The 12,687-nt window shown below is 47.1% G+C and overlaps 1 protein-coding gene and 1 pseudogene across 2 annotated transcripts in view; one reads left to right on the forward strand and one right to left on the reverse strand.

The window, feature by feature from the left end:
* The first annotated feature begins 2,072 nt into the window (after positions 1-2,072).
* Positions 2,073-12,687, forward strand: part of GNA12 (G protein subunit alpha 12) — a 112,336-nt gene continuing 101,721 nt past the window's right edge. The window contains exon 1 of one of the 2 annotated variants that reach the window (XM_031665636.1): positions 2,073-2,289. In XM_031665636.1, the coding sequence (XP_031521496.1) occupies positions 2,209-2,289 (81 nt within the window). In that variant the 5' untranslated portion in view covers positions 2,073-2,208. Of the gene's footprint in view, positions 2,325-12,687 lie in introns of both variants that reach the window. The other variant, XM_031665635.1, reaches the window with a different exon arrangement.
* LOC116274562 lies at positions 9,871-10,269 on the reverse strand (annotated as a pseudogene).

Consider the following 12,687-nt stretch of genomic DNA (forward strand, 5'->3'; position numbering starts at 1 on the left):
CACCAAGGAGTTTTTGTTTGGTTTTGGTTTTGAAACAGGGTCTTGCTCTGTTGCCTAGACTGGAGTACAGTGGCATGATCATAGCTCACTGCACCCTTGACCTCCTGGGCTTAAGTGATCCTCCCACCTCAACATGCCAAAGTGCTGGGATTGTAGTTGTGAGCCACCGTGCCCAGCCTTCCAGGGAGTTTAGATCTGTGACTAGGCAAAAAGAACAAATCTGAAGGCATCACTTTACCTGACCTCAAACTATACTATAAGGCTATAGTCACGGAAACAGCATGGTACTAGTATAAAAATAGGCACAGAGACCAATGGAACAGAATAGAGAACCCAGAAATAAAGCCAAAGACTTACAGCCAACTGATCTTCAACAAAGCAAATAAAAATATAAAGTGGGAAAAGGGCAGCCTATTCAACAAATGGTGCTGAGATAATTGGCAAGACACATGTAGAAAAATAAAACTGAATCCTCCTCTCTCACCTTATACAAAAACCAACTCAGGATAGATCAAAGACTTAAATCTACAACCTGAAACCATAAACATTCTAGAAGATAACATCGGAAACACCCTTCTAGACGTTGGCTTAGGCAAAGACTTTGTGACCAAGAACCCAAAAGCAAATGCAACAAAAACAAAGATAAATAGACGGGACTTAAACTAAAAAGTTTCTGCACTGCAAAAGAAATAATCAGCATAGTTAACAGACACCGCACAGAGATTGGACTTTGGGGACTCAGGGGAAAAGGTGGGGGGTGGCGAGAGATAAAAGACTATACACATTGGACTAGGCGCGGTGGCTCACGCCTGTAATCTTAAGGGATACCTGAGCTCCTTCTAGGAGGTTCTGATTTAGTAGATCTGGGACAGTCAGGAATCTGTAATCAGCTGATCTTTATCAAGAGCTGATTTGGGGCTAGCTCACGGGCTGTTTTGTAAGTTCGTGCTCTCAGTTTATATCTTCATGACGATTTGAGCAATGTCAAGCCATGACCAATGCCGTCGTTAACACCGCCGGTTTTACAGGTGAGGAAATTGAAGCTAAGAACATCAAAAAGGGTGGGGAGGTGGGGGAAGCCGCTAAAAAAAAAGTTATGCAACTAGTACATCTAGTAACTGGTCGACTGGAGATTCCAACTCAGGCCCAGCAACTCCAGACCCCACTCTCTCAACCACTGTGCGACATAAGACTTTTGGGGGAGCTTCTGGTGAGTCAGTCAGCTTTTCGCAAAGCCTTCTAGAGGCCCATGCCACTCTCAAAGGGTGCATGTGTTTGAAATTTATGGCCCATCCCCCTCCAGTGTTTCTGGAAGGAAAATAGTGTAGAAACAAGATCATCGGAAGGAATACGACGAGCAGCTGAACCTCTTATCAGCATTTCCCAGCCTTTGGACTACTTCGCGAGGTCCTGGTCTCACAGGCGGACCCAATCTGGGAACTAAGGGAGAATCTTTCTGTACACCTGGCACTTCTCGTCACGCCCCGTCCCCCGAACACCCAATCCCAAACCCGCCAAGGACTAACGTCCACCTGTAGGAGCAATTGGTCATGACGGTCGCTCTGCCTCCCTGACGACTTCGCCCTTCTTACTCTGGAAAGAAAGAACCTCAGCCTGGGCGTCCAATGAGCCCTCACCACAAAGATTCTGCGTCGGACCCCTGCCCTGAGGCTGAAGGTTGACGCCTGCCTCCTGGCGAGATGAGCCACCGGAGTGGCCTCCCTCACGGCCAGATGGACGGCAGCCGGCCTCAATCCGCCGGGTCTCACGCTGACCTGCCTCCGCCTGCTGGGCCTCGGGAGTGGCGCGTGGCCGGGCGACGAGTGCGGGCCTCGGAGCGACGGCAGCGGCGGCGGCGGCGGACGCGGCTCCGAGGCGATGGCGGGCGGTAGCGGTGCTCGGGTCTGCTCGCCCGCCGGCGGGAGCGTCCATGGCCCCCGGGCGCCGGCGGGGCGCGGCCGCGGCCTGAGGGGCTGGCGTCCGGTGAAAGGTGGGACTCTCAGCTGCTGCCTGGTTGCCGGCTGAGGGTGCCGGCGGGTCGCGCGAGCGCGGCGGCGGCGGCGCGCGTGACGCGGAGCGCGAGGCCCGGAGGCGCAGCCGCGACATCGACGCACTGCTGGCGCGCGAGCGGCGCGCGCGGTCCGGCGCCTGGTGAAGATCCTGCTGCTGGGCGCGGGCGAGAGCGGCAAGTCCACGTTCCTTAAGCAGATGCGCATCATCCACGGCCGCGAGTTTGACCAGAAGGCGCTGCTGGAGTTCCGCGACACCATCTTCGACAACATCCTCAAGGTGACGCGCGCCCCTCGCCCAGCACCTGCACCCAGGTGGGCCGGGGCGCTGACCCCCGCCCCTGGCCCCTCGTTGGTCCGCCGCCGCGGGCGGGGACCCCTGGGGCCAGGATGCCGGATCCAGCCCCGCCTGCACCCCACTCCCACCCATCCCCCGGGGCCTGCTGGCGTCGTCTCTGTCCCACCCCCCTCTCGCCCTTTTTGAGATAGGATCTCGCTGTGTTGCCCGGACTGGAGTACAGTGGCGCGCCCACAGCTCACTGCAGCCTCGACCTCCCAGGCTGAAGCCCTACCCCCTCCTTGGCCTCCCAAAGTAATGGGATTACAGGCGCGCACCACCAGCCCAGCTAATTTTTAAGGTTTTTTTTTTTTTTTTTTTGTAGAGATGGGGTCTTGCAGTGTTGCCCAGGCCGGTCTTGGTCTTCTGGCCTCAAGTGATCCTCCTGCCTTGGCCTCCCCAAAGTGCTAGGATTATAGGCATGAGTCATGGCACCTGGCCTGCCTCTGCCCTCTCTAGGGTGCCTGGGGACCGTGGGAGTGGAAACTCGGGCCAGCTTCTGGAGATGGGGGGTGGGGGGCTTGGCACTTAGCCCCCTCCTGGATGTGCCCTAGCAGAATGGTATCTGCCCATTTCCCACTGGAAGATCTGTGGGGTAGGAGCCCAGCTTGCCCTGCCCTCCGGCTGAGCTTAGAAGAAGAGCAATGGAGACCGGACAGGAATCAGCCATGAGTCTCTTTTTACGTTTCTTGGTTTTTTTTTTTTCCTTTTTAGGAAGCCTCTCTGTTGCCCAGGCTGGTCTGAAGCCATCCTCCCACCTGTGCCTCCCAAAGTGCTGAGCCACATTTTCTTAATAGGAAAACTTCAAACATATGCGAAAGTAGAGGAACTAGTAGAATGATTGTAAAATACCCACCCCCAACTAAAGCAGTCATCACTTCTGTGCCAATCCTATTCACCTGTGCCCTCCCCATGGTCTGCAAGCAGATCCAACTTTGTGTAGTTGCATTAGGAAAGGTTTTAGGATGTATGAGTGGCTGAAAGATAAGGCCTCCGTGTAAAAACACAACTGCAGTACCATTAGCAAACCTAAAAATTAGTCATAGCTCAATATCACCAGATATCCAGTGTTCAGAATTCTACCATTGTGGCATTATTGTTTTGTTTGAATCAACATACATTGCAATGAATCTCCAGATTCTCCTGTCTTTTGCTTCCTTTTTTCTCTTTGCCATAGTTGTGAAAGAAGCTGTAAAAGTCCGCCTGGTGTGATGGCTCATGCCTGTAATTCCTGCACTTTGGGAAGCTGAGGCAGAAGGATCACTTGAGGCCAGAAGTTTGAGACCAGCCTGGGCAACATAGCAAGACCGCAGTACCACAAAAACGAACACATTAGTTGGGCATGGTGGGAGTGCACCTGCAGTCCCAGTTGCTTGAGAGGCTGAAGTAGGAGAATTGCTTGAGCCTGGGAGGTCGAGGCTGCAGTGAGCCATGTTTGGGCCACTGCACTCCAGCCTGAGTGGCAGTGAAAAAATAAAAGAACCATAGAGTTGATAAAGTCAGGGTTCCGGTCTCTCAGGACTGTGGGCCTGTGTTAAAGGGCCCCAAGGAAGATCTGGAGAAAACTGATGATGAGGGAACAGTGGAGCCTTGCTTACACCTAAATAGCATCCTTTCTCCCTCCCTCCCTTTTTCCTTCCTTTCCTCCTTTTCTTTCCTTCCATTCTTCCTTTTCTTCCTTTCTTCCTTCCTTCCTTTCTTCCTTTTCTTCCTTCCTTCCTTTCTTCCTTTTCTTCCTTTCCTTCCTGCCTGCCTTCCTTTCTTTCTCCCTTCCTTTTTTCTTCCTTCCTCCCTTCCTTTCATTCTTCCCTCCCTCCCTCCTTCCCTCCCTCCCTCCTTCCCTCCCTCCCTTCCTCCCTCCCTCCCTCCCTCCCTTCCTTTCATTCTTCTCTCCCTCCCTTCTTCCCTTCCTTCCTCCCTCCCTTCCTTCCTCTCTTCCTCCCTCCCTCCCCACTTCCTTCCTCCCTCCCTTCCTTCCTTTTTTCTGTTCTTCCTTCCTCCCTCCCCCTCCCTTCCTCCCCTTTCCTTGTCCGCTCACCACTTTTTTCCCAAGCCCATTTTGGGGAAACCAAGTTTGAGGCGAGGACAATTGTCTCACAGCAGAGGCGGAGAGAAGTTTGCCATGCCAGAAAACCTGCCTAGAGACTAGATTTTATGGTGCCTGGGAGATTTTAAATTCAGCAAAGCGTCGTAGAAACCTGTCTGGTACGTTTCGCTCACCCATAAGGACACCTGCCTCAGCCCTGGAGGTGAAGTGACTCCTTCCTGGGGTCTCTGTGCTGAAATCTTGGCCTCCAGACTTCCAGGCCAGTATTCCCACCTGACATACTTCTCATGGAAATGTTTCATTTTTATAGAATCCTAAAGGAGTTTATAGAGCTCCTTTAGGATTGTGAAGGGAAGAAAATAATTTGATAAAACACTTTTTTTCAAAAAAAAAAAAAACGACTCAACCTCCTGATGCGTTAACTTCCACTGACTTTCTCATCAGCAGAAACAAAAATCAGCAGGAAAAAAAACAAGAAAAAAGCAAAACATCAGAAGAAACTAGTATCTTCACTTCCTTTCCAGCTTTGTTTTTTCTAATTATAGTTTCATATTAAACTCACTTCATGTGTTGTGACCATTTCAATAACAAGTTAGAAATTCATCTTTCAATTTAAAACCAAAAACTGTTTCCTCCTCTTCAACCCCCACCCCCGCATTTTATTTGAACAGATCACTTTGGGAAGAGATTATTTTATTTTTTAATTTTTATTTTTTGAGACAGGGCCTCATTCCGTCACCCAGGCTGGAGTGCAGTGGCACGATCAGGGCTCACTGTGGCCTTGCCTCGCTTCGTGGGCTCAAGCAGTCCTCCCACCTCGGCCTCCTGAATAGCTGGGACTGCAGGCATGTACCACCACACCCAGCTAATTTTTGTAGAGATAGGGTCTCACTGTGTTGCCCAGGCTGGTCTTGAGCTCTTGGACTCAAGCGAACCACCTGCCTCAGCCTGCCAAAGTGCTGGGATTACAGGTGTGAAGCATTACACCCGGCCAGGGAAGAGACTTCAAATAAATTGCTCTGCAGTGCCTTTAGTACTGGACATTTGAATACTATTTAGAATAATATTTGTGGCTATTTAGAGGTTTAGTGTTGACAGGTTCCTTTTAGAGCACGGACTGTGTGCTATACACATTGTGCCTGATCCTTTCAAATACGGCGTTGAATTTTCGTAATGCTTCAGATGGTATTACCTCATTTAGTGAATGAGGAAATTGAGGATAGAGACTTTAAAATCTGTTCAAGGCCAGCTACCTAATTAGCAGATGGCAGAGCTAGGAAGTAAACATGCTTTTTTTTAAAAATTAAACTTTTGATTTTGAGATAATTCTAGAGTCCTATGCAGTTGTAGGAAATACTAGAGATCCCACGTACCCTCGGCCAGCTCTCCCTTGGTGATAATGTCCTGTAAAACTGTGTAGCACAATCTTACAACCAGGATGTTGACGTGGATACGGTCACAATATAGAGCATTTCCATCAGAGAAGGACTCTTCATGTTGCTTTTCTGTAGCCAGTGTCTGCTCCTCCTGTCCCAGACCCTGGCAATGAATAATCTGTTCTTTTGTTGTTGTTTTGAGACAGAGTCTTGCTCTGTCGCCCAGGCTGGAGTGCAATGGTGCAATCTCAGCTCACTGCAACCTCCGCCTCCCGGTTTCAAGCGATTCTCGTGCCCCAGCCTCCCAGGTAGCTGGGATTACAGGCGCCCACCACCGCGCCCGGCTAATTTTTGTATTTTTAGTAGAGACAGAGTTTCACCGTGTTGGCCAGGCTGATCCCTAACTCCTGACCTGGTGATCTGCCCGCCTCAGCCTCCCAAAGCACCAGGTGTGAGCCACCGCACCCAGCCTCTATTCTTTAATTCTATAATTTTGTCATTTCATAAATGTCATGGCCAGGCGCAATGGCTCATGCCTCTAATTCCAGCACTTTGGGAGGCCAAGGCAGGCAGATTGCTTGAGCCCAGGAGTTCAAGACCCTGGGCAACATAGTGAAACCCCGTCTCTACAAAAACTACAAAAATTGGCCGGGTGCGGTGGCGGGTGCGTCTAATCCCAGCTACTCAGGAGGCTGAGGCAGGAGAATCACTTGAACGCAGGAGGCACAGGTTGCAGAGAGCATGCCACTGTACCCCAGCCTGGGCAACAGAGTAAGACTCCATTTCAAAAACAAACAAATTAGCTAGGTGTGGTGATGCACACTGGAACCTGAGAGGCAGGTGGGAGGATCGCTTGAACCTGGGAGGCAGAGGTTGCAGTGAGCCAACATCGTGCCATTGTACTTGGACAACAGAGCGAGACCCTGCCTCAAAAAAAAATAAATATATATATAAAATTTAAAAATATATATTTTTTATATATAAAAATATAAAAATTTATATATTTTTATATATAATATAAATATATATATATTTCCTGTTATCTCTATTTTGTTGATTTCTGGTTCGACTCCACTATGGACAGAGAGTATACTGCGTATGGTTTCACTTCTTTTAAGTTTGTTGGTTTGTTCTGTGGCCTAGGATATGGTCTATTTGGCAGATGTTCTGTGGTCTTGTGTTGGTGAATGTTCCGTAAGTACGTGAAAAACGCGTGTGCTCTTGTTTGGTGGAATGTGCGCCATATGTCAGATCTCGTTGATTGATAGTGGTATTGAGTTCTGTATCCTTGCTGATTGTTCAGTAGTTCCGTCAGTTGTAAAGATTCCTCAACGATAATTGTGGATTTTTCTATTTCTTCTTGAGCTCTATCAGTTTTTGCTTCAGTATTTTGATGTTCTGTTGTGTGGTGCATAAATGTTTAGGATTATTATATCTTGATAAATTAATCTTTTTTTATTATGTAATGTCCTCCTCTTTTTTTTTCCAGTAATTTTCTTTGCTCTGAAGTCTCTTTTATCAGATATTTTAATATGGCCACTTCTGTTTTTATTAATGCTTTCATCATATATATTTTTCCATTCCTTTAATACCCTTGTTGTTTTGAATTGAGTTTCATGTAGACAGCATATTGTTGCATCGTATTTTTTAATCCACTCTTTACATTTAGGGTAAAGTCATTATTATGACTGTTACTATCTTAGAGACAGGGTCTTAATGCTGTTGCCTAGGCTGAAGTGCAGTGGCACGATCGTGGCTCACTGTAGCCTCGACCTCCTGGACTCAAGCCATCCTCCCACCTCAGCCTCCCCAGTAGCTGGGACTACAGATGTGCACCACCACACCCAGCTAATTTTTAATCTATTTTTATGTTTTGTAGAGACAGGGCTCCACTATGTTACTCAGGCCGCTCTTGAATTACTAGCCTCAAAGCCATCCCCCTGCCTCAGCTGCAGTGCCGAGATTACAGGCATGAGCTATCCTACTTGGCTGATATTTTTTTTTTTTTTTTTTAAGTATAATGCTTTGTATTATTTTCTTGGTAGTTGCCTTAGGTTTACAGTATACATATGTAAATTATCCTAGTCTCCTGGCCCCAGTGTTTCACAGCTTTCAGTGTAGGAACTTCTGCTTGTGTCCGTTTACCCCCCCACTTCACTATAAATGTCTTAGCACTTCTTAACAGACTTTGAATGCCACATCAGGTGGTTTACTTCAGTCATCAACTGTGATTTGAAAAACTCTTCAGGAGTAGGCTATTTATACCATCTTTTTCCTCCCTTTTACTGAATAAAATTGTCCCTCTTTTTACCTATTCTGATGGTCTTCTTTCTGAAGCTCTAAGCCTTCTGTTGTCATTTCCTTTCTGTTTAGAGAACTTCCCTTAGCCATTCTTTAACAATCAGTTTGCTTGCAACGGACTCTCTGAGCTTTCCTTTGTCCAAGAATGTCTGTATTTCCTCTTCATCCTTGAAGGATACCTTCACGTTGTTCCAGAAGAGAAATCTGCCGTCGTTTGAATTGGTCTTCCTCTCTGAGTGAAGGCATTGCTCCTGTCTGGCTGCTTGGAAGAGTTTTGTTTTTAGTTTTCAGAAGTTTCGTTATGATTTGTCTTGGCACAGGCTTCATCCCGTTTATTATAGTTGGGGCTTGTTTGGCTTCTTGAATCTGTACATTTATGTCTCTTGCCAAATTTGAGAAGTTTTCAGCCATTATTTCTTGAATGACTATTTCAGTCCTTCTCTCCTCTCCTTCTGGGACTCCGACGTAGGGCTGTTAGCACTTCTGTTAATGAATGACCTCCGGGTCCCTGAGACCCTGTGGCCTTGTTGAATGGGGTTGTAACATCAGCTCCCCTCTGGGCCCTGCTGATTCCAGGGAATGGGAGGGGGTAGCAAAGCGACAACGAGTGGAGCCTCCCACCCTCCTATCCTCCCTTTCTGCCTCGTGGTGGGGGTGCACTTCCCCCCTGGGCCCTGCTGACCCCACCCTGGTGATGGAATTTGGAGTACCTCCTGCTGCTTCCAGGCAGAGAATGGAAGGTGAGATCCCTGCTTGGCCCTGCCAGCACTATTTGGCATGTCACTTGGAGCATGTCACCTGGTTCCTTGGGGTAGAAGATCAGTTTCCCCCTCAATTCCCCTGAAACCTTAGTGGGTGGTATATGTGATTTCTCTGCTGATGTTTTCTGTTGTATTTATTTTTGTTGTTAAGACGGAGTTTCGCTCTTGTTGCCCAGGCTGGAGTGCAGTGGCGCAATCTTGGTTCACTGCAACCTCTGCCATCCAGGTTCAAGCGATTCTTCTGATTCAGCCTCCCGAGTAGCTGGGATTACAGGCACGCGCCACCACGCCCAGCTAATTTTTGTATTTTTAGTAGAGATGGGGTTTTACCATGTTGTCCAGGAATCTGAAACTCCTGACCTCAGGAGATCCACCCACCTTGGCCTCCCAAAGTGCTGGGATTACAGGCGTGGACCACTGCGCCTGGCCTTCTCTTGTTATTTGGAATAGGGCGGGCATTGGAAAGGTCTGCTACTATAAGAGCGTCCTTTTCCGGGTCCTTTGGCCCAGAAGAGGCTCTTCTTGGAGTTCTTTTTCTCTGTACCTTTCGGCTGTTCCAGCTTGGAGGCTTCTGCAGCACCCATCCTGGCTAGGTAGGAGGCAGTAAGGACAGCCAGAGGACTCCCTGCCTTGCCATTCCTCAAGTCCTGAGGTTGCTAGGTAGCCTGCCGCCTTCTTTCTACCTTCTTTCTGCGCTTGCTGGTTGTGTTCCATTCAGAGCTTTCTTGTTAGCCCTAAGAGGGCGGACCTGGGAGGAACAGAGCTGTTACTTCGTGGAAGTCTCCATCATCCTGGTCTTTTTACTCAGTGTTGAGCTTTTCCATCTTGATCACAGTTGTGCCTGAATTTGCACATAGGATTTCTGTTAGATAGTGCGAGGACTTCATTACCTCACTCTGTCCTCTGCAGTTCGTTATTTGAATCTACTAGTTGCTTTGATTTTTTTGTAAAGATTGCCTGTAAGACTCTCTAGTTTATTCTTTTTTGTTAAACAGTATTCAAGTTTATTAAACAAATTTTTTAAAGTATTATAAAATGTTTAACTGTCATCAGCTTCAAGGTTTATGTTGCTCCCAAATTTTTGCATACAACTGAACTGTCAAATCTGCTGACACCCACTGAATTGCTTCGACTTTGGATTCTAAGGCGTCAGTTGCTTGCACATTTTTATTTGCTGCTTCTAACATTTCCTGTGTTTCTTTTTGAGAATGGCTAATGAAGACATCACCAATTCGATAAGGCATCATTAAGCAGTCAGCATCTGCAAGCATGGTACTGTCACAAGCATCTTCTACGTTTTGGAGTTGTTTCTGTTTTACTTCTATTTCTTCTTCAGCTCTGTGATTCTACTTGTATTCTGTGCAAATTTGTTTACCTTTTGTTGCTCTTTGAAAGTAACATTGACATCTTCTTCAGCCAGCTTCGTGGTGGCCACCATCTCGGGACTGGAGTACAGCATGAGGCAATGGCCCACTTTGCCCCCAAGTGCTCTCTTGCTCCCTGTTGGCCCAGAATTCCCCGGCAAATACAACCCTGTCTCCACATTCCCTCCCCTTGGACTTACGGCCAATGATCCCTAAAAGCGGGGATGCAGGGAGGAAATGTCACCCGGCAGGACTTGGTACATGCCCGTTAAAGGGACCAGCAACCCCCGTGGGCCGACATCAACGGGGGTGTGGCGAACAGCCTTGTTTATTCTTTTTATTTTTCTAATTCTGCAGATGATACCCCCTCACTTCCTGACTGGACTATCCTTAAAGTTTGTGTATTTGGTGTTTCTGAAGTTGTGTAGTAATGCCTCTGGCGGTGTGTGCCTCAGGCTGATGGAAGGCATCAGGCCAGCTTAGATTTATCTCACAGTGGTTCCATTCCCTGATGTATGTGTGGTGCATTAAATTCCAAGAGTGTTTTAATGACTAAATTTCACATCCAGTTAGAATTGGATAAAATGTTAGCTGTCTCAAGGTTCCTTGTTACATAGACTGGAAGTCCTAACCATCCACATAATTGCATTGGTGTAGCCTTTAGCAACCCCAAGGTAGACTTGCTTATATGCAAATGTGTAGTCACACATCGCAATGTAAAGACTGAGATCCCGTCTGAGAAATGCATCGTTAGGTGAGGTTCTTACGCAAAACATCCTAAAGTGGAGCCACACAAACCTAGATAATATAGCTGACCTTACATCTAGGCCTGTTGCTCCCAGACCGCAAACCTGTACAGCATGTTACTGAACTGTGGGCCATTGTAGCACAATGGCAAGCATTTATGTATCTCAACATAGAAAACGTGCCGTAAAAATCTGGTGTTATAATTTTATGGGACCACCATCGTATATGCAGTTTATCATTTAGCAGAACATCATTACGCGGTGCGTGACTGTTTGGCTGATTTTAGAAACTTTTTGAAGAAGTGGATGATTAGAATGGGTGGTCTCTTGTTGCCACTGAAACAAAAAGATCAAGTTCAACAAAATCTCCAAGGCGTTGTGCTAGGCGCTGGTGCAGAAGCGGTAGTCAGTGCATCTTGCCCAGCCCCTACTCTCCACTCGCACTCTCAAGCTGGGGAGACGGTGGCACAAGTAACTTTCACATACGGCGTGAATGGATACCACGTTAAATGCCACTGGAGAAGTAGAGAGGTGTTGCAGGAGGGCAGCAGGGAAGATTAATTCTGGCTGAGGTATCTACAAAAGCCTTGTCGAATTGTGATTTGAGCTGGCCTTTGAAGGTTCCATAGGATTTCAGCAAGTGGAGAAGAATACACAAATGAGAACCATCTTAATGCCTCTACATTTATCTATCAGCTAAGACAGAAAATTCAAATAGGTAGAGATGCGAAAGACTCAGGAGCTAGCTGGAACTTTCTAGTCCGAAGGAGTGGTCGTAATGTGGCTTGCTTTGGACTTCAGTCACAGCGCTCTGGCTGAAAGCTGTGGGCCTTCTCCCTACAAAATTCATTTGTCTACATAGAGTTTCAGGGAGGTGTTTGGACGTCCTAAATCCCAAGAGTGGGCCTACTAGTGGCCCATGGACTGCAGATTAACCGCGTTCATTGTAGAATATCAAAGATTATGTAAAAATTTTGGAAATTTTTTTTTTTTTAATAAAGGATTGTTTGCTGTATCACATGTACTTTTTGCCAAGACATATGGAACTTTGAAGAAGCCTCCTCTGCTGTTCTGGCCTTTAAGAGTCTCTGTTGTGGGAGTTCAGAAGCACCTCTTTGGGCTTGATGCTGCAGCGGGTTTGCGTGACGGCAGAAGCATGCATTTGCTTCTGGGATCTGGAATCACAGTTGGGTTTTTATTGCCTTGTTGGCAAATTGCATTTAACAGGTTTACCTTATGCTTTGACATACGGGGTTGGTCCTTTTGTGATACCAAAAAAAAAAAAAAAAGCAAAAACATCTTTTTCCATCAGCTAAATAAATCCAGAGAGACTCCTCTGGCCATTTTTGGGGATTCAGAACACATGAGTGATGGCCTTGTCCCCCAGCTTAAAGCTTACCTGTTGATTATCTTAACGAAATCAATTAGGGGGAGCAGGGTTTGACCTTCAGTCATCTGTCATATGAGGTTTGGAATCTGGCTGTGCTTGATATGAGATAGTGTTCTGTTGACAGCTTATAATTATTGTCTGTTCTTACTCAGTTGAGAGTGGGTTCATGGATCGTATCGGTTTTAAATGGAACTGAAGATTTAAACTTCGGGCTTATCTAGAGATGTAATTATAGGGTGATGTTCAAACCAAAGAAGCTGATGTGGTGTAATAGACCTAGGGCTTAACTTGCATTACCTGAAGGGCAGTGCCATCCCGTAATGACAGGCCGGCTCATTTCGTGCTGTAACTATTAT

The sequence above is a fragment of the Papio anubis genome, chromosome 4, assembly GCF_008728515.1.
Source record: "Papio anubis isolate 15944 chromosome 4, Panubis1.0, whole genome shotgun sequence".
Classification (NCBI taxonomy): Eukaryota; Metazoa; Chordata; class Mammalia; order Primates; family Cercopithecidae; genus Papio; species Papio anubis.